This window comes from Rhopalosiphum maidis, chromosome 1 (assembly GCF_003676215.2).
Source record: "Rhopalosiphum maidis isolate BTI-1 chromosome 1, ASM367621v3, whole genome shotgun sequence".
Taxonomy (NCBI): domain Eukaryota; kingdom Metazoa; phylum Arthropoda; class Insecta; order Hemiptera; family Aphididae; genus Rhopalosiphum; species Rhopalosiphum maidis.
Window position 1 is genome coordinate 28,834,555 of NC_040877.1, and position 27,596 is coordinate 28,862,150.

Sequence of the window (27,596 nt, forward strand, 5' to 3'; positions counted from 1 at the left end):
CGGTCGCGTGCGACGATCGCCGCAGTGAATGACGCGGCACCGTCCCGAAGACACCCAAATTAGCGTACGCGGCAAAAGACACCGCAAAACAAAAAAACGCAATAATAATAGTAATAAAAATAATATAATATTGTCTCAATAATATAAATAATATATAATATTTACAGACGTTAATGTAGTGACAGTCGGCTACGGTCCACTAGTCATCTAAATATTGTAATATTAAAATATAACTGTCCGCGACCCGTCAATTTACTGTAGCGCCAGACGAGACGTGCGTGTATCGGAGCTGATTGATTCGATATCGACGTACGGCGACGGCGGCGGCGGGACACCACTCGGACTATTACCCATTTAATAATATTGTACACAGTAAGTATTTTATATTTTAATACTATACAATTATCGTGCACGCGACATAATAGACTAATTCCAAGCAACGACTATCGTCCGGTCTGCAGTCCAAGTATATAATATACTACCGTTCATGATATACGTATATATAATATAATATTTTTATAATTGCATCGACCGTCTCGCTATTATGGGTACGTACCGTCTCTACGGTAATATACGTATTACGCGTGCTGCAGCGTACCTATGTAATTTAGCGTATATTAATAATATTGTATATTATACTTTCGCGTCGTAGAGGTTTTACTTCCCCCCCACCACCACCGGCCAGCGGTTCGTGCGGTAGCGAACGCGAATCTGCACCGTCGTCCGTCGTATATTGTACACATCATAGTTGTAGCCGGTCCGCGATGCCGCACGTGTACCGTCCGGAAAGCAGTGAAGACACACAGCCGCAATGACTACGGTACGCGCCGCGGGGAACGCCAACAACGCGCCGACAACTTCGGGCGCCGGGACGACACAGCCGCAGCCTCCGACGCCGACGCCGGTGGCTGCGGCTATCGCCTCCGAGGGGATCGTCGTCGTCCACGAACGGCCGACTACCGCGGCGGTCGACATCGGCGGTGACCGCAGGAGCAGGAGCGGCGGTTCGCGGGACGCCGTGGGACGCGAGAATTGGAGATTGGCGCAGCACGGCGTCAATGGCTCTGCTTCCGACGGTTGTCGAGCCACCGCTGCTGCCGCTAAAGGTGATAGCGATTGGACGAGTGAGTAGTTATAATATGCGCGTACATGAGTTGGCCGCAGAGGCGCGCGTATTCGCAAACAAGTTTTATTTGAACATAGGAGTGTAAATGTGTAGTCATAAATGTTATAAGCCCTCGTAAAACACCAAACAATGAATTAATGATTGTACTTGTTACCACGATTGTAAGTGTACAAATGCAGATCAGTGATCACATAACATCCAAGTGACATCAACGAATAGATTAAAAAATACTATCAAAAATAATAGATTCTAGAACTATTTGATGTAGATCACAGTTTTTAATTTTCTATGATACGCCTACTTAATATGCGGGTGCAGCTAAAATTTAAAACATCGGTATCTTTCAATATTCAGTGTTCCCAATTCATTTGACTTCGAATGATCATCTGCAATACTCTTTGATAGTTTGATACGTTATAGGCGTTATAACTTCCTCACACACAGACCTGTACCTCTTATACTATATTACAAAATTTAAAAATGTTTATACAAGATACAAACACTAATAATCCTATAGGCTATAACTGAAATTTCTTCTATCACTCTCTCTACTGGTTTCATCCCTATTAAAACGCCTTTGTGATCAGTGAGTTCGAAGTTAATTACAAGTACTCTCGTAAGTATTCACGTTGTGTATACCAACCTGTCCAATCTACATCCGTTTTTCCTACTATGAAACGAGCGTTGACGATCGCATTTGTTTCCGACTACAACTTACCTACCGACAATAATATTACTCTGTTTCGTGAACAGTGAGCAGTGAGCACGTTGTAAAACGAATATGAATACCCATTTGTATATCGTTGTACGCACGTCTATCGTAATGTAATCGTACTTTTTTATACATATATAACGCTATTATGTTGTGATAGTTGTACAATATTGTAATATACAAGACATTCCTCCATATTATGCGCTATATGATAAAAATATACGAACATTTAAACTTTTAATTCTTTATCACTAAGAGAATATTATTGTATACTTGTACATTATACAGACTGGACACCTACCTACTCGTTTTCATAACGAATTAACGCTTTTTGACATTTTTTTTTAAACGATAACATAACATAATAATACGCAATTCTTACGTTCTTTTAAATATTAACATGTTAATATGTACAATCTAAAGCAAAACATTTTGATAAAAATGTTGTTGAATATTTAAGTGTTATTTCTAGGGCAGGATAGTATAAGATTTCGAATTTTTTAATGATATACGAATTCTTTAGGTTATTTTAGGGTAATTTTTTTCAGGTTTTTTGTGTTATTAAAAACCTCTGTTTTCCGCCAGTTATAAATCATACAATTTTAAAATTTGAGAACAAATGCGTAAAGATTTAATAATATTATATTTCTTGTAACTATAATGTGATTTCAATTTCAACTAATTAATTTAGATATGATATATTGTTATAATGTTATCAAAACTATCCAAACTTACTATAATATAATAACACTATTCAATAAATAAATAAATACAATAATATGTATCTAGTATCATTGGTTATAAATATTAGTATTTTTTATCAATGCTAATATATTTATTATTATTTTTTTGTATATATATAACTAAATGTTGGTAATTTATTACTTTTAAAATAATTAGATAATTAAGTAATGATTAATCTAATAAAAAAAAAAATAATTTCATAAGAATAAATTTTTTTTTTTTGAAAGACTATTTTGTTGTTATTTATCATTATATGTTTGTCTTGGTCATTTTTTTAATAATTTAAATAATATCTTTATAATATTATTATACTTGTGTAATAACTTGAAAAAAATCGTGCGTAATGATTTAAATAGTTGTAGGTATATTATTATTATTTAACTATATAATATGTACCTATATACACATTATAGAAGTACTTACTAAAAAATAAAATATTATTAAATCTTATTTAAGTAAGGCTTCCCAAATTTTAAAATTCTATAATTTATAACTGGCGAAAAAAGGAATGACATTTTTTTAATTTGGCGGAAACCGGCGACACCTCCCTTGTTATTATACATTTTGTAGGAATAATTACGTGACGTAGGTACCACTCACCGTTTCTTTTATCCAAAAAGTTTACGTTTTTAAAGGTATCTAAAAAATAACTCTTGATTCGGTACTCAATACTAAATGCTTACAAAAAAAATTAGATATATATTTTTTTTTTTATAGATTTTATAAAAATTATGAATACTATATTATACTATTATTTTAACTATTTTACTAATACGAACAATTTTTACTTACTACACACTATTTTTACATCCTAAAAGACAAAAATAATACCACTTAGTATAATTGATTATCAACATCAATCAATTCCGTTGTTGTTCCAATTTTACTAATTAGTAATTTTATATATACTTCGACTAAGTATAATATTTAAATTTACTAAAATACGACATTGCTAATCCACTGACTGCAATTTAATAAGCTTTTAATAAAGTTTCTCTCCCAAATGACAATAATACATTTTATTAATTGTTATTTGTATCCAAAAATACTGATACCATGTATGTCGAAGTTGGCAAATCGATAACTATCTATATACTGCTAAAGAATTTAGATTGTAAATAATAGTTATAACTAAATTTGTTTAATTTTAAAATGTATTCGAATGAATTTTTTAATATTTAAAAATTATTTGCTATTGATAATATTAACATTTTTGTAGTGACTAGATAATCTAGTGTATACCTATTGTTAAAATACAACGGAAAACTATAGAGACCAATAGACCAGCAGCGTAATAAAATTATTTATTTTATTTTGTTGTATAAAAAAATAATAATACAAATTATGTGTAGACTCATACAAATTACTCACCAGACATTATGTTATCAATACAAATTATTATTAACATTAACCGCTATAATAAATAATCACCATAACTATATAATACTTTTCCAAACTTCTATAAACGTAATGCGAGAAAGTAGATATTTAGGAACCGGAACGAGAAGTGAACATATTATAGTCGCTTCAGCATGATGACTATTGTATTTCCTGAAAGAGTGTGTTATTAAAGTGAAGTGTGAAGTATATGTCCAAGTTGATAAATATGATCTAATAAAAATAGAGTATAAGTACATTGATCAAACTTTAACGTTTTTCGTAGTGCATTTTACTAAAAATGTTATAATAAAATTACACTATGTAATATGTATAGACATTTTACCAATTATAAAGACGTTAACGTATGGAATGATGTGTGCTGCAAACACATACCTAGGTACCTAGTTGTATTCCGTTAAAAAAATTTAAACCATTGACCATCAAAATAATTATTTAAGTACCTACTTGTACATTTTATTGACATATATACCATATACGACAAAATATAATATATTTATATACACGTAATAACGTATATACACGACTCTTATAACTATGGTCTAGTTAATGTTTGTAGTGTGGTGTGCCGTATGCAGACAAAGATTATTTCGTTGGTACGACTTACATTTCGTCGCATAGTCTACATATTACAATTATTACATTTACTAACTACGCGGATCGAGGAGCATAACTAGGTGGATTTATATATCTCAGATTAATGTCATCACCTAGTTCATATTATACATATATTATACAAACACATAGGTATATAAACATGCTGCATGGAGTAATACAACATTATAATCTAGTAGGTACCTATTTAGGTATGGCCCGCAACGACCGGAAACACTGCACAGCCGCACAGGGCACACGCATGCATATAATTATGCATGTACGTTGGTTTTGAAAGGGAAAATTCAGCATTGAACTGACACCGTAGTATTTTTATTTCTTTTTACAGTCTTTTATACATCTAATAAGTGACATAAACAATTATTTAGCGTTTAAATTTCGTTACTTTTTAAATACGTACCTATTGTATTGTAGTTAAATCCTCGCGTGATTATATTTAGCTTAAATACAAAAAAAAATATACAAGGTGATTCACCAATCATGTTCACCCCCATTTAATAATAATCCATTTTTTTCAAATTCAGATTTTTGGAATTTTTGGATATACTTAAACTTTAAAGACCATATTCTCAAACTATTGAAAATTTTTGTGTGTTGTGGTGATATAAACTTCTGTTTTTTAAATGAGGATCCGATTTTTTACTGTAAATTATTTAGTAAATATTTTTTTGATGTACCTAATTCAAAATGTATTCATGGATCTATTATCCTTTATACAAAGTAAAATAACTCAAAAACATTGAATTTTAAATTACCTAATAATTTTTGCTCATATTTTAATGATTCTATGTATTCAATCAACCAAATTTATAATATCCTTCATTGAAGTCAGTGCGGAGTAGAAACGTGTGTGCTATGTGCAATAATATTGACCAGTATTCCATTATAATTTATACTTATCATTATGTTAAAATAATGTACTTACCACATGCCTGTATCTCTTAAATACGTTTTACAACATTATCAATTAGGTATAAATTACACATTGAACAAACACGGAATTAATTTTATATTTCTTCATATTTAAAATTTTACAATTCGTACTCAAGATTATAAAAGTCGCTTAAAAAAATTTAAATTACTAGAAAAAATGTGAATTATGAAATTTAAAATTAAATATCCAATAACATTTTAAACAGTATTATATCAACATAGGTACTTGATACGCGATGAAATATTCTTTCATAGTTTCATGGAAGAAGTATAGTTTACAAACTACAATAATAATTTTCAAATCGATTTGAAAATAATAAACATATCGTTTATGTAAATTATATTTTTGCTTGAGTTATTCTTTTCATATATATAATAATTTATTCTAGGTTTTTTATTTAATAGAATACAATTTTTCAACTTCTAAAATGATTTCATTTTTAGTGCATAGTATATGCGAATTAACGGAACAAGATAGTCTTGATGATCATTTTTCACATATAAATCGAAAACTAGTCCAAAGATCTTCCAAAATGGGTCGAACCAATGGACTCAAAAGTGGTCGGACTCTAATGAACCTGTTGACCAGTAGAGGGACGGACATGCTGCAACATACGGAACCTTTGTAAGCACTTGTATGCTATTCAATTAAATTTTTTGTTGACAAATAATATGAACACATGATCATTAATCACATCTGTCGTATATTAGTCTATTACTATATATAGGAATTACATATTATTAATTATTATAATTCTGGTTTTTATTACAGCCACCACTTTTGGGTGACACTCAGCTCTCTTTACGGCATGGTTTTGGTTATCCTCATGTTCGCCATCTGCTTAATAGAAGTAATGGATAATCCTGTTAAGTTATTATCAATACAGGGAATTTACCTTATGTACCTATACTTGGGAAGCATAGCCGTTATTATATGTATTTATGTGTGGGTATTAATCGATTCCTGTGTCAGCTTAACTTCGGACGAAACTGAAATCGTCACGTCCGGATCATCATCACCTGGTGTCTTTACATTGAACCGGTTCAACTCGTTGAAACAATTTAGTTCGTTGAAACGTGCGCATATTTCACGTTCAAAGACTTCAGACACCAGCTTCTATTTGAGAGTAGGAGCTTTAGGTAAGCTTATAATGAGTAGTTACTGACTATACTAATACTATACATATAGGTAAACCAATTTATACTTTTTCATTATTGTGCTATAAAAGTTAAAACCCATTCTTTATATTTTTAGCTCTATTACACTTACACACACATTTTAACAAAACCTATTTCTTTAAATTCTAATTTGTATTTATGTTTAATCAGTGTAAAAATCGTAAACGACATTTATCTACATAATTTAGGTAATTTATCTACTTATAGGTATTTGAGGTCTCAAATATACCTATACTTTTGAAAAGTATTAGTAAATAATTTAAAATTAATATTTAAAATATATAGATATATATTACAGGTATATATAGAAACCTACTACCAAAAATGATTTAAAATACCTACTTACTAATTATTATGTCCAAATAATTTTATTTAATAAAATTTAAAAATGTACTTAAATATTTCACTTAAATACTTTACAAAGCTGATTGATGCTATTTAAAAAAAAAAATAAAATATTTTTGGTATGTACTTCAATATTTTTCTAGAAAGCATTTTGTTCGTGAATTTATCTTAAGTTGCACGTTCCTAAAATATAAAATAATACTTATATAGTGTTGTGTTTTATTTTTGTTATTAATGAATTATAATATCCGATGACTTGTTAATTGTTTCAGTGTTCGGTTTAGGAACGCTCGTATTCAATGGTTTAGAAATGGCCATGTATTCCATGATGGATATTAGCTGTTTAAACGATGTCATATTCGTACATCCAATACTACACGGACTGTTTACATTTTTACAAATGCATTTTCTTTTCATAAATTCTCAGGTAAAATTTTATGATTTACCCAATTAATTAATTTTAATGATTTTTTTAAATAACTTCCCATTGCAGTTATATTCACAATTACGTTACTGTTTAACTATATATGATAATTGTTAATTAATGAACGATGAAGACGCTTGGGCACTATCACAGTCATGTGCAAGTATAGCGAGGTTGGTAAATTAGGCGGTACCTGTTTCCACCAAAAGCGGACCTTTCCCTTTTTCACCAAATGAGATCCTCCTAACTTAACGTTTTTACAAAAACAATCTGTATACTACGCTTATATTAAACAATTTAAAACCTTTAATACAGTACTTAATAAGTTTATTTAACAAAATAATTCTGGATTGAAAAAATGATATATTGTGATATAGATACTTTGATACTTAAGCTATTATGTTTATAGTACTCATATATAAATATATATACCTATATTGTTTATTATTCGTATATTAAACCGTTGTCGTACTTATTACCTTTTATGTTGATAAACCAAGATAATATATAACGATTAACAGGGCAATATTTTATAAACAAGTTAAAAAGTTGCACAGTTTAAATTATGCATTACAACTGTGTGAGTGAAATTAAAATGTGTTATACCTTTTAATATAAGCGTAGTATACAATTTTTTTGGTGAAAACGTGGTCAATATCTTATTTGCTGGAAACGGATATTGGTGGAAAAAGGAAAGATAACTTTTGGTGAAAAGGGAAAAGGTCCACTTTTGGTGGGAACGTGTTACGTCCCATTGGGTCCCAAATGACCTTATCTCGATTAATTATTGGGTCCCGGAAAAAAAGTAGTAAATATAAATATAATACATCAAATTTTATAATTATGGTATAAATATTGTATAAATTGTATAAATTAAAATATATGTGGTATATTGTACCATGTTCTCGGTAAAAACTTAAATAACAAAAATGTAATATCATATTAATAGTTTATTTTGTCATTTGTTCCCTTAAGTGTTGTTCTTTATCCAGCGTAATTTTCTTTTTATGTTTGCTTCGTAATTTTATATGCATCTCTGACTGTAATTCTAATAATTCGTCAACAAAATTAAAAATATTAGACGAGGGCTTTAAAAGTGTCGGTTTAATACAGCATGATATGATTCACAACTATTAATTGTATGCACTGTAGTAGCTATCAATTCAGACCAAATATTTGGGGAAAATGTAGGTATTATATTGGGAGTTCGTAATTTGCACTAAAATAAAGATATGTAATTTGCATCACTGCAGGTAGCCAAAAATAGTGTTTGTAATTTGTAACAAAATGAATAATAATCTATTAGTAATAGGTACTATCGAATAATAATTTTTATAATAATAAGACTTTTTATTTCTAGCATAAAAATACACTGCTAAATTATATTTTTGGCTAAAATAATATAATAATTATAATGTTATATATGTTTGTCGTGTGTTATTATTATTATTATTATATATAAGGTATTGATTTTAAGTCTATACTGACGTAGAACAGTATAAATAACCACTCTGCAGTATCTATAAACAGAATGTCCAATGTATTTAGCTTCTCATACCTCAATATATTATACTCAAATATTGAAGCTTATACGATTATTCTTACGATAGTAGGTACCTATCTTATAAATTTATCGATTTTGATTTTGGTGCAAATCACAAACGCAGTTTAAAAATGTTGGTGCAAATTACACGTGCTGTAAATTTTTAGGGTAAATTATTTTGGTGCAAATTTACTACACCCATATCCCATAATGACATTATATTATTAAACTTGTGTAGCTATTATCCGGCATTATATGCTGCCCCACAATTTTTTCTAGGTGTGATCTATTTGACCGAATTGAAAATACAATTGCAGTATAACAATAGTTTAAAATGTTTAAATAGTATAATATTATAATATCATAATATAGACTAAACCAATCATAAATGGTTGTATGAATGAGATAGTATTCTAAATCAATTTAGATTTTTTATTTATATTAAATTAGTTTTTTCTTATTTACTTTTACTGGTTATACTATATATACTATTATTATTTATACTTAACTTTAAAATTCAAAGGTAAAATATGAATTTTAGTTAATCGAAAACAAAGATAACTTGGTCGTATTATTTTTTCATCTAATAGCTTATTTGTAACTGTTGGGTAAAGTTTACGTTGACGGACCGCGACCGCAAGATATTAAAGCGCTGTTTAAAAATAGATAAAAAATAATAAATAATATTTTTAATTTTATAATTACAAAATATTTAATAGTAAAATAGCATTTTAATCAGTAGTCAGTGGAGCTAAACCTTGGATACTATAATTTTATTTATAATATTGTTTAAAAATATTGACCGGTGATAAAAAACTTTGGAAAATTCTTGTACTTGTTTTAAGTACTGCATTTACCACAATTAGCATCAGTGGCATTCAGCGCACGCCCTATGAACACTAAATACGAATCTTATAAGTTATAGTACAGTGTATGTTGTATAATGCAATATAATAATACATTATTAAATTAATAACGAGAAATTGTATTGAGATGCATTAAGATATAAAATGTATTACATAAGTGAATTATATTTGGCCAATTCAATAATATACAAAAGTTAGGTACCTATAGAATTATGGAGTTTTGTGGATTCCATAATATTTGGATGAATGTATAGAAGCGTGGAGGCCAATGATTAAAGTATAGCTGTATAGGTATGACTTCACTTTTGTTCCACAAATAAATGAAGAGAAAGAAGTAGAAAAAAATCTAATATTATACTATACTTATATACAGTACAACAGTCAACAATAATAGAATAGATTTGAATTGAAATGTTAAATTGTTCTTTAATATATTATTGAAGATTTTAGAACGTGACATTATAATATATTAATTTGGTAAGTAGCAAGTGCGATTTATAAATCCGTTGATGTTCATAATATTTATAATGAAAAAAAATATATTCTAAGCATGGTCCATGACGAAGCCGTGCGTTGTACCAACGTCGTGTACAGGAATCACGCACCACTTGCTAAAAAAATTAAAGAATCATCATACACGGTTTATGAAAAATAAATTGTCTTTAAAATCTAATTTATCGTGAGAGATTTTCTTCAAAATATTCTTATTTATGGCATAAATATTTGAACGTACTAAACTATATTCAACATCGTTGCTATATTAACTGTTTTTCTACATTCCACATAATTTTCATTATGGACTAGGTTATAAATAGTTATATAATAAATAATATGATGAAATTGATTTAATATTTGTGATTATGAAACAAATTTGTAGAAAATCAATAGCACGATAGAAAAAATTGAAATACAAAAAAATACAGAACAATAAAAACATGGACTACGTCTGAAAAGAAATACTTATAAATTCACTTGCGTGCCTTTAGGTGTTGGTCGAAAGGTTTGGTTTGGCTGCCAGATTCGGATTCATGCATTTAGCTGCTACAAACATAGCTTTATGGGTGCGGTTGGTAATCTGGGAAAGTGGCATCGAATGGATTTACTTCATCCATCTAGCACAGACGTCGAACATAGGCATGTCGGCATCAACATATGAATCCAGTATTCCTACACCCTTACAACTGCGCGGATTTCCTAGTTTTATTACCTCGAGACACACGCGAGACCTAAAACCAGGTAGCTATAACCATATACTACAACTACTATACCTTTATAAGAAATATAAAAACAATTATAAATAATAAATATTAACATTGTATGACAATAAATTATAACATTTCTGTAAAAAAATACGAACAAATAAGAGAAATTCAACCTATTAGTTTTTAAATCTAGCTACATACACTTTAATATTTATAGTAGTTATATATTTTAATGTACTGCTATTTTACATTTGTAGAATATAACGGGACGTTCAGAAATTCTATCTATCAACCTGTATCCGAGAACCACGTGACACAAGTAGTAACACTTCACCATTGTTTAAACACTAATTCACTTGGTCAACTTTTAACATCTTCTATGCCATATCTGTATCCGTTCATTGTGCAATTCAGGTAAGTCAAATGTACTAATATATACTTAATAAGTTTTGATGACAATGATAATATGTATAAGATAAATACCATAACATATTATACAAAATATGTCATTATATTCACAAAGTAGTTGTATTTTATCATTTTCATAAATAATTGACAAGTTATTAAGCCTATTAACTCATAAATAGTTATATTATAGCAATTTATACCAGTAAATTAAGAAAGCACGAAATTATAAAAATTAGCTACCTACATCTATAGATAGGTACAGACGGTTAATTCTTGTTCATCTTAAATAATATTATCTTCATAATAAATTCATGTACGTTTAAAAGAACAATTATAGTTTACTAGTATACATTTTTTACAAATAAAAAATTTCTTTAATATATATTATATATGTATACATAACTTAAAAAATCAGTAAAACGTTGGCACGTTTTAATCTAAATTTTGCATAAACAGCATACAATGTTAACATCATTAACTCGTTAATAAGTAGGTACATTTCAATTTTCATTGACTACCTATCTAGTATTTACCAAGCCATCTTAAAATGATGAACTTTACTATTTTAGTGTACGAATTTTTAATACACTGAGCCGAGTTTAAAACTCGAATTACACTCAAACTGTCGTATTACACGTTTCGCATGCCCCCTTTTCCTACTTCTTTTACACTTCACTGAAAGACATTTATCTACCAAATACCAATACACGAAGAAATTCATTTAGTGTAAGACACTCGCATTATAACAGAAAATACTCAAGTTTTTAAAGATATCTTTTTACACAAATTATTTTTACTATTTTATTTATACTTTTTTTACTTTTTTGAATGACAAACATATATTTCTAATTAAATATTTCGATATTTAATATTATTTAGAGTATTTTGATCTATAAAAATATACAGCTTTAAAAATAAGTATATGGGATAAGCAATTAAAAATTCATGTCACTATAAATGTAAACAATTTAAAAAACGATAACGATAAAAATAGAAAAAAAATATTTCCAAAAACATTAAAACATTAATAGATTTTGAAATAGTGAATGTCTTACGTGTTACGTTAAATGGATCACTCAGTAAAGAAAAAAAATGTGTTATATCACAGTTTAATTGCCGCCGGAGTGACATATGTGATGGGCCAGAACGTGGGTACTTGTCAGATGAAACCATTGAGACGTAACATGCAAAAACCACCGCCGTCATCGTCGTTGACGTCGTCATCGGCACCCAAAGACCAGCAAAAAGACTCGGCCACCCAACTGGGACGGTTGTACGTGTCTCAGGGCGTGAGCTTTTCGGGCGCCAACAAGGGCCTGTTCCTCGGTCTACTAACATTGGTCATGGTGATCGTGGTAGTCATCATATTTCTGGTGGTCAAGGACGACGAAGACTTTGCGTCCGACACCCTGTTCTGGATGACGTCCACCACACTGGCCACCATTCTGTCCACTGGTACGCTATTGGGCTGCGTAGGCCTCTATCAGGTCCGAAAGCTGTGCCACAACGGCAACCAGCTGACGGCTTTAGATACGATGCTGGCCACCGTGTCAGGCGCCGGCGTTGTCCTGTACGCGCTGTTCAGCACTATGGTGGGCGCGGTCGGCGTGGCCACGTCACAACCTGGCACCCCGGAACAGAAGGTGGACGCCATGCTGACCGCCGTCAACGTGCTGCAACTGATCCATGTGGCTGTTCAGAGCTCACTGACCGCCGAGGCTTACAGGAGAAGTTCGTGGTCAAGACATCAACTGTTCACCAAACCCGGTCGTCAGGTATACAATAATCCTACACTTTATTATAAAACTTATTAATTAGGTAACTGTCCAATACCAGTGGCATCATTTGTAGTGGCAGCGTGTACAGTGAACTTTGTTGTCACTATTCTGCGTTGTATTATTAACTTGCCCTAAAATGTACATGGCGCCAATGGCCTATGCATAAAAATTAAACAAATTAATTGTAAAAATCATAATATGTGTAGGTAATTCGTATAACACGTATGTGGAGGTAATGTAAATTTAAAATTAATAGTTGTAGGTATATATATATTATTATTATGGATGACAAAAACTATTTCTAACTTCCAACTTTCCAATTTTTTAATTCATTAAAACATTATGTATATTTTAATCTTTTAACTCCATACGGCCAGACATGTATATATTGTGTATAAATACATATAGGTTCATAAAACAAAAGTATTTTAGTATTTATTCGATCTTCGTAAAAGAAAATTTGCAAGGCGTTGAAAAAAAAATTGACCTGTTAAATATTGGTAGCCATATTAAAAAAAAAAAAAAATCAAATTTGCACCACTAAACAATATAATGCTTATTATTATAAACGCATCTAACATAATTAGGCTAATATTCATACTATATAATATATAGTTATTAATTTATGTCTACAAATTATATCTTTCTTAACGTATAGATACACTATGACATAATTTATCATAATTATTTTTTTCAAATTAATTAACAAAAATCAAAGTTAGTTCACAACATAATAAAAATAATGTTATAGATACTTGAAAATATAATGAAAAATCATTAATTTATTCGATTTTTATCAAATTTGTAATCTTTAATTGTTTCATAATGTACACATAGATTGATATAATTAGATAGTTAGAAGCAAACTTTAAAAACAAATGTTTAAAACACAAAGATTATAAAATTTATACGAAGTAAATAACATACTATAATATACTATTTAAATCATTGGTTCCTATTTTTTTTTTTTTTTTAAATCACATATTGGACTGCTACTATTAATATATATTATTATTATGTAATTAGACACTTAGACGATATGGCTACAACAGTACAAGTACAGCCAATTTGTACACATTTGTCTAAAAAACAACTAATAAACGCAAAAATGTACGATAGTAAAATTTAAATATTTTCCGGGTAAACTACAAATCATAATTATAAGTTTAGGTATTACAGTAAAAAAAAAAATAGTAAATAGTAAATATAGTTGACAATACATACCTATCTAGTATCTAATATTAGGGTATACTGTACTTAACCTATGTATTACTTTATTTTTATTATACAATAGCTCAATAATATATAATTATGATAGTCTTAATCAGCTGCTACTTCAATATTGTATTTTGCAATCAACTGTTTAGGTCCCAATATAGTCATAAGAATTTTTATCATAAATATTGATGAAATTAGTTTTTTTTATAGGTATTTCTTGTTAAATGTCAAATTATACACACAAACTTCAGTGAATAATTAACACTTGTTAATCGTCAGTCTTCTTATTGCATATTTTGTACAGTTGTTTCACAACATTTATGCCATTTTATGATAGTATTTTAATTTTAATACATTATAGATTTAATATATTATAATAATTATACTTTTATTTTTTAAGCGCTTTAGATAATTAAAAAAGTCCTATATTAGCTATTTCCCTCAAATAATAAATATTAAACAATATTTAAAATGTTTAAACCATATTATTAGAAGGTCATTGAACATTGGTAGGTAATTTAAAATTTAAATTCTTAATTTTTCGTTGGTAAAATTGTATCCACTGCTGCACAGAGGTGATTGAACATCTTGACGTTCCCTGGCCCCTGCAATTTACGTCTTTCTCATTTATGAGATGTACAACATTGCAGTAAATATTGTAGTATATAACCATCAAGATTATTAATGTAATTTTATTTTATTTTTTTATACACGCAGATAATCACATACTTGCTATGCAGTAATATCGCTTTGTGGATGTTCGACTCATTTATTACGCAGAGTTGGATTAGTCAAGAACGACAATTGCGTTTCATGGGTTTGCTATCCTGGGGACTACTGTCCAGGATATCGCTGCCACTAGTAGTTTTCTACAGGTTCCATTCAGGAGTACTTTTGTTACAAATCTGGCAAAAATCTTATAGATAAACATATGTACCGGATCAAATTTTATACTTGTAATTTTTTTTTTTACGATGTGCAATATTAGATATTATTTTACTATTATTATTTATTTTCGTTGGAAATAAACCAACACAATTTTTATAATTTGTTGAAAACACATGATTTTTTTCCTTTTTTTTTAAAGTAGAATCATATTAATGAATTAATTACAAAACTATTTATAAATAAATAGTCTAATGGTAGGTTCCTACCCACCAGTTACAACAGTAGAACAATAGTCAAATCCTAATCTAAAAATCAATTGTATAATTTTATAACTGTTTTAACTCAGAGAAATGGTTATAAACTCTTTTAGACAGAGATCTAAATAATAATCAAAATAATGCATTAATGCCTATTTAATATTTGATTCAACAACATGTCTAATGTTATTTTTACACAAAATAGTTTTAAACTTTCAAGTTTAAATATCAACATTTATAACACAAACCACAATTACAAAAACAGATTTTTTTCTAAAATCAATTATTATTTTAGTATAATATTATAAAAAATATAAATTAAATAAATATTTTTCTTCAATCTCACTTTTTATTTAAATAAAACAAACTAATTTAATATTGCATTGTATGCGTTAAAAATATGTTTTGAAAACTATTGTATAGATTAGAAAATAGGTACTGCATTAGGTTGAATAATTTAAATATTTTGATACAATTGACATTATCATGTTTCTATTGCATAAGAAAAATAAAATAAAACTTTACTTACAAAATGTCAGTTACATTACATAGGTAATGCTTTAAAAATAAAATTTGTCTTTGATATAACTAAATTATCAATATTTAACAATTATAAATTATCAATACAAATAGACTCAAAAAAGTTCAATATGACATTTAAAAAAGTCTTATAAAACATAAAACATTTTTATCAACAATAATTTATAAACTTAACTCAACTATGAAGATAACAAAGCTACGTTGATTTCTTTTACCATTTTCACTCGATTGAGCATTTTTTCAAGCGAATCTTTATTTAATGCACAAGTTGAATACCACACAGGACTATCGGGTACACATGATCTTTCAGGAGTCAGGTAAAATAAATCATTTCTTGTTTTAACACTTTCTGGGCTATAATAAAAAAAAAAAAATTATATATATATAAATATTAATAAAAATACCCAAATTCAAAATGTTTTTTAAAATAATTACCATTTAGATAAGTAGAATTCATAAAGCTTTACGGGACATCTTAATGGATTTTCTTCATTCTCGTGCTGCTCGTATACCTTTTTCTTTCGTGAATTTGGAGAGTCTATAAAATAATACAAAAAAATATAAAATATTCTAATTTATGCCATTAATATTAAACAATATTTACAGCATACCAATGGATGTTTGTGGAGGATAAAAACGCAATAATACGTTTCTGTAGGTTCCTGGACCTTTAACACCAGATGTTGATGGCTGGTTAGGATTTCTTTTCCAATGCTTCATAATATGCGAAAATGATAGTTGCATATGTTCTTCAACACTCTAAATCAAACATAATGTTTTAATCAACAATGAAAACTGTTTAATACTCACTATACTTACTGTTAAATTAAAATGTTTAGTATTGAAAAAAATCAGTGTACATAGCAATACGTAAGGAGAATGAGCCCCGAGCTGTTTACTTTCCCAAAGATATTCTTCTTCAACACGTGTAACAATATACTCTATAATCAAACATTTATTAGAATACATAAACTATGTTCAATAAAATAATTGTATTACTTGTATCATTATAGAGTTCAGTGAATCTTTTAGCTATTTCATTTAAAGTATCAGTAAATTTTTCAAACGACATATCAGTAAAAATATTATCAATTCGTCCATTTTCAAATAAATATTGTTGAACGCCTAAACACAAATAATAAATTGTGTCTGGTGCATATTCACTTCCATTGGGCTTGCGTACCTCTTTCACAAACAAGCATAGACAATAATTTAGTTCATAAGCTGTTAATTGTAAGAGGTCTAACTTAAATATATTTGTTTTTTTCACGCCACACATGTAACTAGATAATGTTTTTTCGAATTCTATACTTTTGGTACATGCCCACTGTCGCCAGGCATTAACTCCTAATGTATACTTGAGACACATATTTGCATCAGGTTTTACTACAGACATCGGAATGGTATAAAGAGGATTTTGTACTACTTGTTGTATTAATCCTGATTGGACACATTGTGCCTGAGGATATTCATTTTTACGAGAGCGTTTTGAATTTGAGTTACGCTGAGACTGTGAACGAGGAGCACGTTTTCTCGGAGGTCGACATAGCATATCTTGAGGGGAAGATATCATATTTTCTTGAGTTATATCTTTAAAAAATATAAATATTTTACTTTAAAATAATATATTTTAAGTAGTTTTTAGTTTTGAAACTTACTTTCCATTGGATCTGGTGTTTGAGGCATAATTGTAGAAGATACTAAGTTTGCTTCGACATCATCAATAATCTGATTTGTTTGTTCATTTGATGTCATGGTAGATATCTCGTCAGCCCCTTCAAGGCTTTCTGTATCTGCTCCTGCCATATTCAAGGCTATTGCAAGAACATCATCTCCAAAAGAATTGGTATTACGAGCACTCGATGAAACAACTTTAGTGTCATCATTGTATTCTAAATAAATATTATTTACACTAGAAAATAAAATTTCAAAAGAAAAATAATTTTGTTACCATTATTTGATACGTCATTTTCACTATCTGAAGATGAGACATTTTCATGTTTTAAATCGTTAGCTACCATTCCGGCCATTAACAACAGTTCTGCTTCAAATGGATCAGCTGGTGTTTCTTCTCTAATTTTCTTTAAAATAAACATTAAAATTAATTAATTTAAGCCAAAACTTAGATTGGGTTTTGGAAAGAGTATTATAACCAAGTTGTTATACTTTGATTTTTATTTATTAATAAAGTAACAGTGACTGAAATTAAAAAAAAAAAAACAAAAACTTAAAAGTTGATTATAAAAAACTTCAGCACCAATCTTGTATTGTTAGCTTCAATGTTAAAGAAAATTGACTTATAACTTAAAAATTATGAAAATTATTACTAATTTTTAAAGTGTCTTATATATTTTAATTTTTAAGTGAGTTAACAGCTTTTTTTTCTTTTATCTAAATTATTTTAAAAATTATAGAGAAGTATTAGCTTTTTTGCACCAAAATTTCAAACTATATTCTATTTTTGCTACAAACTACCTTTAAAATTTAAACATATTTCTACTGTAAAATTTTTTCACATACAGAAAAAAATGCATTATTGAATTACCAATAAATTCGCTGTAATACTCAAAATCTAAAACCAGGTTTCTATCAGGTCAGTTATAAACCAATTTCCAAAAACAGGTTTTTAGTCTCAATTTGAACAAGATAAATTATTTTAAATTACCTTTATATCCTTCAAAATTGCTTTAGTAGTATTTTTAGTCGTAGGTATAAAGATTGGAATTGGTAAAGGTATTGGAAATGGCACTGGTACTGGATATGGCATTACATACATATGCATAGGCATTGGAATGTAAACTGGCACTGGAACTGGTATTATCACTCCTTTACTACCCGTTTGGTCTAAAAAATATATCATATATATCTATAAATCAACTATTTTATATACATTTCAAAACATTAAATCCTACCTGTTTGTATTTCTTTGTCAACTTTTGATACCTCATTTTTGTAACTTATTTTTCTACTAACTTTATGTTTAACTTTAGAAGTTTTTTGTTGAGAATTTTGTACTCCATCGCTCTAAAATACCACAATATGTGTATATATATTTATTTTTTATAAATAATTACTTAATAAAGAAATATAAATAAACTTAATAATTTGCTTTTACATCAGAAACATTATTATCCTCTTTACGTGCAGATTGCCGAGTAGATATTCGAGAAGCTGAAGATTTTTTTCCTATTAAAAACAATATAATATTAAAAATGAACTAAAAACTTTAATAATTAACTATTTCAATTAGATATATATACAAAATACAACAGAAAAATCTGACAAATTTAAAATACTACTATGTAATAATTTTTGTTCTAATTAATATTACACATTTTTTTAAAAAATAATAAAACCATAATCTAAATTAAAAATAATTTTTTTTTTTTTAATTGTCAGTTATTCTGTTATACCATTTACACTATAATACTAACCATTTTTAGATTTAGATTTAGATTTTTGTTTTTTGCCAGATTGAAATAAATTTAAACAGTTTTGACTGCAGAAGTTGTAGGTGGTTCCAGTATGAATTGTTTTATAACGTGCTTGAGACTGTAAGCCACACTTATCACAAATAATTCTACAAAAAAATTATCACAAAAAGATAAATTAATGATATACTAATAATAGTTAATTCACTTGATAATACTTTTTTGATTTTGATGCTGGTGATTCTTGTTGTTGATGAATACAGTTTAGTGAACATATATATGTTGGACTATTAGAAGAAACATTTTTGGTAGAAATCATATCAATGTTAAACTTTTTGACCTAGAAGAACATATTTATGTAAATGTTTTATTATAAATATATTATGTTAGGTAATTCACCAATCAAGATGGATTCCATTTTTTAAATTTAACTATGAATTTGAATAAATTCTAATTTTTAAAATGTTGATACATTTAGAATTTATTTTCAAATTAAATCCCATTTAAGTAATGTTTTAAGCAACTTTTAAATTTACTTTTGGTCAAATGAGAATTACCCTTTTTTACTGAAAATGATTGTAAAAATATTATTTTTTTTTTTTTTAATATTTATATATATATAAATCAGAATTTAAATGAACAATTTCTGATTTATTAAGCTTTATATACTAAGGATAAAATTCTATGATAAATTCAGTGGCGTAGCGTGGGTTTCAGCTTAGTGTATGCATTGCAATAGTAAGTTAAAAAAATCGTGGGGGCTACCCCCCCACATCCCCCTATACTCTTCTTAAAATTTAACTTGAAACATACAATGACACAATGTGTTACATGTCTGTTAATATATATTACGTAAGTACATAACACAATATTATATTTAATAAACAAATAAGAATAATTCAATAAACGACGGCTGACTATAGTGTATGCAAAACTGATCTTGTATACACAAATGACAAAAACACGACCGTAAGCCATTCTATGTTTTGTTATTAATATTATTGATAAGAAATATAAATAGCTGTCGCTGAATGTCTATATCCGTATGCAATCGCCAACGTGCATACTGCGTACATAGTAAGAATGATAGGTACTAGCCATTAGATATAGCGGTCTATAGCGCGGCTAGGCCGTAGTGTTGTGGATTACTCAATCCTAATGAACTTAGAAGAAAATTCACAAAATATTAAATTATATATCAGTATAAATATGAAGTTTTGTGTTCAACAATTTTAAATAAAAATTATATAATTTGATTTAATGTGTATTTATTGATGGTTCAATTGGGTTTAAATAATATGTTGTATCAAATTATTTATTGATAAAAATGTTGAGTTTCTTGAAAACTAAATCAAAAAATACAAAAATTGATTGAGAAAGTTTAGTAGCCAGTTATTTAAATGGATCATTCAGTAAATATTGATCAAAATATTTATTGTATCGAAGAAAAGTTTAACTTCAGAAAATAGTTTATGCAATTAAAATATACTTACTTTGCACAGTGAACAAGACACAGTTCTTTTTTTTGATACAATGAATTTATTTAAACATTCATTTGAACAAAACTTGAACAAACTATTTGTATTACTTAATATTTGAAACTCATTTGTTTGTGAACAATTTAATTTACAGAAGCACACATTACATTTATCTGTGAAAAAATATTTGTATTAAGTTACGTAAAATATATTAATGTATAAAAATTATAAAAATGAAAATGATATAAAACATAGTATAACAGCTAGATTGCACATGTTGTAATGTGAACTTACCAATGACTTTTGATTTTTCATTTGTGCCATATTCCACAGCAGAACTATCTGATTCAGTATGCTTTCTCCTTGATTCATAATCTTTAGTTTGACAAAATGATGAACAGAAATCCTATAAAATATTAATTAAATATTATAGAATACTATAAAAATAACACATTTATTATTTTATTATATTATTCATTTTAATTATTACTTCAAAATCACAATCAATTAAATCTTTTTGACAAAAACTGCATAAATTTAAACCATTTTCATAACTTCCAGCGCAAGTAGTACCACAAAACTGTAAAATTTTACCAGAAATATATCGACAATATCTTCCTAAATCAACATCTGATGCTATAAATTTTTGACAGTTCATACAATTTGAGTCAAAAACTGTATTTTGATAGTAACCTAAATAATATAACATAATTTATAGTAAAATATTTAACTCCAAATGAACAAATCTCAATAAGGTATAAATAAACATTACTTACCTAAGCAATCTACTGAACAAAAATGTTTAGTTTGCCAATAGTAACTCTTGTCTTCATTTCCTACAATCACTGATTGACAATGTTCGCATTTTTTTTCAAAATTGCACTGACTATTTTTCTTGCGATAATTTTCAACACAATCTTCTTGACACAAATATATAGACTTATGGTCATTGACAGTAAATTTACATAAACGAAACTGTAAATTTAATCATTTTAATCTAATGTGTGATAAAAAATAATTGTAAATAAATATTCAATACCCTATTACATTGACAGCACACTTTTTTTAATGGGGAAGATAACTCTTCAACTGCATCTATAATTTTTTCTTCAATGCTATCAATAGGTTTGATTATTTCCTTAGCTATTTCCTATAATTGAAAGTATTTTTTTTAAATTTTATACTAGCTTTTACATTAATTTAATTTCAGAGGACATCATACCCGCATGTGGTGTCTTCATCTTACGAACATAAAACATAGCAAATTTGTGTTTAACAAAATCTATTTTATGCTGTTAACTTTAATATTAAAGTCAATACATCTATTGTCAAACTTAAAAGTAAAAAATAATATTATCTAGGGTATATCAAAAAGTTTTATTGATATTTTAATTTTAAAGTTTTAATATTTTACATAATTATAACTCACTGAACACAAACTTGTGATGTTTTACATTTATATAACAGAGACAACGCATGAGGGTATGACTCTTAAATCTACATGTATTTACTCTGATTTGATTTTCTGCTTTTTTTGCAGCTTGGCGTTGTGGTCTAGAATTTGTTTTCAAAAGTGTTTCACCTAAGTCATTTTGTGCTTGTTGTTCTTGAGAAATTTCAGTATTTAATACCATATTATTTTGATTTAGACGTTCTTCACTCATTAAATTTTCTTCATTTATAATACTATCTTCTTTGATTTTAATTATTTCTTCACCTTTACTTTTATTTGAATCATTATTTTTAATAGAATTTAAAATATCAACTGGTGAGTCTATAAAAATAATATGATAGTTTAAATTATTTAAATAATTAATTGATAATCATTTATAATTAGTAACTTACCTGAAATATCTTTGTCAACTATTTGATCAGCTTGGACAATATTAATTTCAATTCCACTAATTGATTCCATGATTTTGTTTTCAACGTTAAGGACAGACATAGCAGGCTCATCATTATTCAAGCATTCAGTTACACCTGTATTAATTTGATCAAGTTTGTCTTGATTGTCAATATCCAATAGTTTTTCATTGGCATGTATTTCTTCCACATTTTTTTCTAAATCTTTATTGCTTAAATCATGTTCTGTGTTCGTTATCAAACTGTTAATTTCTTCATTACTACTAATAGGTTCATTGATGTCTTGGTTGATAATTACACAGTTGTCAGAAGTTTCATCCACGTGTTTCTGGTCAGTTTTATCGGTATGAATTAGTTCAAGCGACTCGACAAATGGGATCATTAATTCGTTGTTTTCCGATGTCTTCGCCGATGAAGCGGATTCGGCATTTAATTCATCTGCCATGGCACCTTTACCTACAGCTTTGTACACAGTAACAGATAAATTTATTAGGAAAACTCCATTTATTGATTGTAAGACAATATACTAACGTCTAAATATTATAAAGCGTTTTACGTTATAAACTTAAAATAGAGGATTTTATTAAATGTTAAAAACGCAAATTTCTTATCTTCATGTCTTTTATGAAGATAGCTCCTTCTAAGACCGTGACTCCGTCGTAGTCCCGTAGATAGTATAGATAATGTGTGTATCGTATATTATCTGTGATAGTTGCCTCGTATACCACTGATAAGCAATTGGTTAATACTTAAATTAAGTTGCATTTACTAGAATTGTTAGGGGCATTAGCTAGTTAAAAATGTAAAATACCTATTATACATAAAATATACTAAATAATTAGAGGTAGGATTTTTATATTTATTTCTAGTGTGTGCAGTTATACGGGAATAAGATAAATTTATGATTCGTTAGAGTACACAATTATGAATTACACATACTCATGTTCATTTATTTCCAACACTTTGACATAATCCTTATGTACTGAAATATAAAATGCCTAGTTTTTACTCCTTAGAATGGATTACGCTTCAGCCTCCTTAATCGTAAATTCTGTTATTATATTTACAGTGGAGCGTCAATTATCTCCGCACTACAAAATTGTTGTGTATAAATTTATTTTTAGTTTAATTTAATTTAGTTTTATCATTTGTTATGATCCTTTTATCGTGTATTTATTATAAATTATTTTATTAACTACTATGGCTCACTCCTCACTGCAATTCCAATGTAGATGTATGTATATTATGTTTGTACATAATCTTAAATTTAGTTGGTTCGTAAACGCGATGAGTACACTGTTTGCACGTATAAATTAAAATAGATTCCAAAAGATAATATACATTACATATATTTTTTATGTTATGTATGAATATTATATTTAGTATTATATCTAGTAAATTAGTTTGTAACTTTATTTTAAAATGTCCAATGGTTGTTAGATTATCCGCACAAATCGATTATTATTCACACCCCCTTCGGTCACAATGAATGCGGATAATTGACGCTTTGTTGTAATTAATTTTATTTTTATTCCAAACTGTACCTATATTCGCTTTATATTTTTATTTACCTACACAATTTCCGATTGGTGTTTATACAATAAATAAATATAGGATTCAATGGCTTCATAAAAAAATTTTATTTTACATAAAAATAATATTTTAGTAGTTAGAGAACATTTAATACATTAAACATAATTTGTTAATAAAAAACAATAATTTTATGTTTGTAAATATTACATATAATTTATATATATTAATTAATTGTTATTGTAAACCAAATTAATTAAATAAATTTAAATTGAATAATTTATACATATATATATATTTATTTTTACAGGATATTAAACGAGTATTTTGTATTTTTTAAGACGTAAAACATCATATTATATCTGGTATTATAAAAGAATATCAAGAGAATGATATGTTATATGAGCAATATATTATATTGCCTATTTTAAATGTAATATATTTGAAGGATTTTAAGAGAATATAAATCCGACTTTTAATTAATATAATCATTAAAAATCATGATTTAATGTAATTGGTGTCGTTAAGACTTAAAGGCTTGAGAATGAAGGTTTAAAGCATCAATCAAATTATAATATATTACTTTAATATTTTATTCATTCTATAATTGAAGTGTTATATTATATATTATTATAGTTATTACTTTATTAGTAATAAAATTAAAGAACTAATTAATTATTTTATGAAAATATCAAAAAAACGTTTTATAATTATTCCCAATGGAAAATGTCGAGAGAAATGAGTTCTTCTTGGTATAAATTCACTTTAGTTGCCACGCGTATTTATTTTATTTTGAATCGTATTATGTATTTCAAACGATGTTACCACAATGGAAATAATTTAATTTATTTTGTAATAGTATCTGATACCTACAAAAATAAATACGTGGAAATCATTAGTTTTAAAATTGTAGCCTTATCAAACTGTTTTTATAAATCGTCATTATATAGACATATAAAACAATATGTTTTATACATAGTCTACACAATTTATAACATATTGTTTTATATGTCTGTGGTTATAACTCCTCAATCTGATATACCAAATACCAATATAAATTATATTAAATAAATTAACAAATTATATAACACATCTTAAATATATAACATAAAGCGACAAAGCGTAGTAACTACAAAGTATAAAGTATTGGTTTTTCCTAATTGATGTAATTTTTAATATCTACCTTATACATATTATCTATCGTAACAGAGAAGTGATTATGTGCGGTGAATCATGACAAAATAATTTTATATTTTGTCATGCGATAAAAAACATTTTTTACATAAAAGTTTAAGTGGCGGCGTTATACACGGGGACAAGTTCTCCTCGAAATTGTATTTTGCCTCTCCATTCCCTCTTCCCCTATAATGTAATGTTAAAAATATGTAAGTAAATAAAGAAATTGTAAATCATTATTAATATATAAAATAGTATTAATTAATTTAAAAAGATTTTAACTTAAGTTATATTATTTTAAGTTTGTTATATTTAAATTAAATATGCTTTTTTTGTACAGTTAGAAAAAAAAATACTCATACTCAATAAAGTTAATACTAACTGCACACTTTCTAAAATCTCATACATTAAAAAATAAAAAGTTATATACTGTTATATACAAATAAAAGAAAACGGAAGAACTTTGAAGTTTTACTGTAATACATTTGTGATAATAATAGCATTGATTATAAATACTATAGTAATATTTATAATCAATGATAGTAACTATCTATAACTAATAATGTCTATATTTAAAGCTAAAATGATAAAATCAAGGGCGCCGAGTACATGACACGGCTACCGCGGTAGGTGCTCGGTGAATCCGCGGTGGGCCGATCAGTATAAAAGAACAACACAAATTTCACTTTTTGTACGATGTATTTTTTATTGATGATGAACAACGGTACACAATAGCTAGTTGTCAAATGTCATAATGTCAGGTGTTGACGACATAAAAGAGAATACACAATTATGCTTTACGTGGTCTTACGACTAAGCGACGTCGTTGCCGTGGTCGGTAAAACGGTTCACGCAAGAGAGCGAGACGACCGGCGGCCGGTACTCGTCCGGACCGACTTGTCTTTCCGTCCCACTCAGTGCTTTTGTGGCGTGTGGGGAGAGTCGACTGTGTCGTGTCGTCGTTGCCCGTGGTGGCGGTTTATAAGGCGTAGACCGGTCGCTGCGGTGCCTGTACTTTTTACCGGCAACCGTTGCGTACCGTGTCAGGCTGCAGCCCTTCATAAGCTCAATAAAAGGTGGAGCTAAAATTGAAATTGCTAATACTATTAAAATGTTATAATACACAAAACAACAAATAACTATATTTTAGTAATTGTTTAACCGCCATTAGTAATGTTAATAGTAATTATTTAGGTAAAACTGTACGTGTTTATAAAATAGTGAGCCCCCATGACATTTTCATAACCTGGAGCCTTTGGATCAAATAATATAAATATAATAATAATAATAATAATATACATTATGTGTATCGCATTACTCGTCTTGTCCGGCGCATTGTCCAGACAATTTCACTACATTTATGCGTAGAGCAACACATTAATGATAATAAATAATCATATATTATAATAATGTCTAATCGAAGTGTTTTAACATACTAGGTATATTACTATCTGCAGTTGATTTAACTTGACACTCGGTGTAGTATATCGTTAGTTGAGAACATAATAATATATAACCGAATAGATATTTTTAGTTAAAAGTCTTTTGAAAAATAATGTAAGGACTTATAAGTACTATGTTTTTTATTTGTTAAAAGATTATAATCGTTTAAAAGTTTTATAAGTATTGAAAAAATAATATACATAACTAAAAATTAGATAATGTTAATTGAGCGATAAGTGTATATTGGTACACTTAAAATAATACATCGTTTTGGTGCGTAAAATGAGTAGCCGCCCTAACAATTCACCATTCGTCTTGGTATGTATAATTTGCATTGCCATCACATATGTACCGGTCGTTCGTAAGTAGACCTCGTGTGTTATCGTCGAACAGGACGACTGCGACACACGGAGAAAATGCTGCAATAAGTCAGTGGCGTCATTTCAATTCTTTTCTAATACGTATGGCATATAAAGCAGGTCACTTTAAGTGAAGCTAC

The 27,596-nt window shown here is 28.1% G+C and overlaps 2 protein-coding genes across 5 annotated transcripts; one reads left to right on the plus strand and one right to left on the minus strand.

The window, feature by feature from the left end:
- LOC113547968 (proton channel OtopLc-like) lies at positions 1 to 15,505 on the plus strand. 3 transcript variants are annotated; one of them, XM_026948567.1, is made up of 10 exons: positions 1 to 110; positions 168 to 372; positions 653 to 1,124; positions 5,973 to 6,153; positions 6,301 to 6,668; positions 7,325 to 7,479; positions 10,872 to 11,121; positions 11,345 to 11,501; positions 12,604 to 13,270; positions 15,209 to 15,505. In XM_026948567.1, exons 3-10 carry the CDS (start codon positions 812 to 814, stop codon positions 15,416 to 15,418), a joined length of 2,301 nt encoding a protein of 766 aa, XP_026804368.1. In that variant the 5' UTR covers positions 1 to 110; positions 168 to 372; positions 653 to 811; the 3' UTR covers positions 15,419 to 15,505. The 3 variants fall into 3 exon arrangements, with proteins under 3 accessions (XP_026804368.1, XP_026804369.1, XP_026804370.1); XM_026948568.1 differs by having other exon boundaries at positions 653 to 1,106; XM_026948569.1 differs by lacking the exon at positions 653 to 1,124 and having other exon boundaries at positions 15,209 to 15,502.
- Positions 15,506 to 16,111: 606 nt separating this feature from the next.
- Positions 16,112 to 23,611, minus strand: LOC113549636 (zinc finger MYM-type protein 3). Of its 2 annotated transcripts, XM_026951027.1 has the most exons (20): positions 23,480 to 23,611; positions 22,931 to 23,410; positions 22,597 to 22,859; positions 22,125 to 22,235; positions 21,862 to 22,060; positions 21,576 to 21,778; positions 21,380 to 21,491; positions 21,101 to 21,258; positions 19,826 to 19,947; positions 19,611 to 19,756; positions 19,292 to 19,362; positions 19,089 to 19,200; positions 18,842 to 19,020; positions 18,128 to 18,257; positions 17,835 to 18,068; positions 17,176 to 17,766; positions 16,996 to 17,117; positions 16,788 to 16,935; positions 16,612 to 16,714; positions 16,356 to 16,530 (listed from the first exon to the last, which is right to left on the minus strand). In XM_026951027.1, the coding sequence occupies exons 2-20, from the start codon at positions 23,391 to 23,393 to the stop codon at positions 16,356 to 16,358; spliced, it is 3,642 nt and encodes a 1,213-aa protein (XP_026806828.1). In that variant the 5' UTR covers positions 23,394 to 23,410; positions 23,480 to 23,611. The 2 variants fall into 2 exon arrangements, with proteins under 2 accessions (XP_026806830.1, XP_026806828.1); XM_026951029.1 differs by lacking the exon at positions 23,480 to 23,611 and having other exon boundaries at positions 16,112 to 16,530; positions 22,931 to 23,393.
- Positions 23,612 to 27,596: the final 3,985 nt, after the last annotated feature.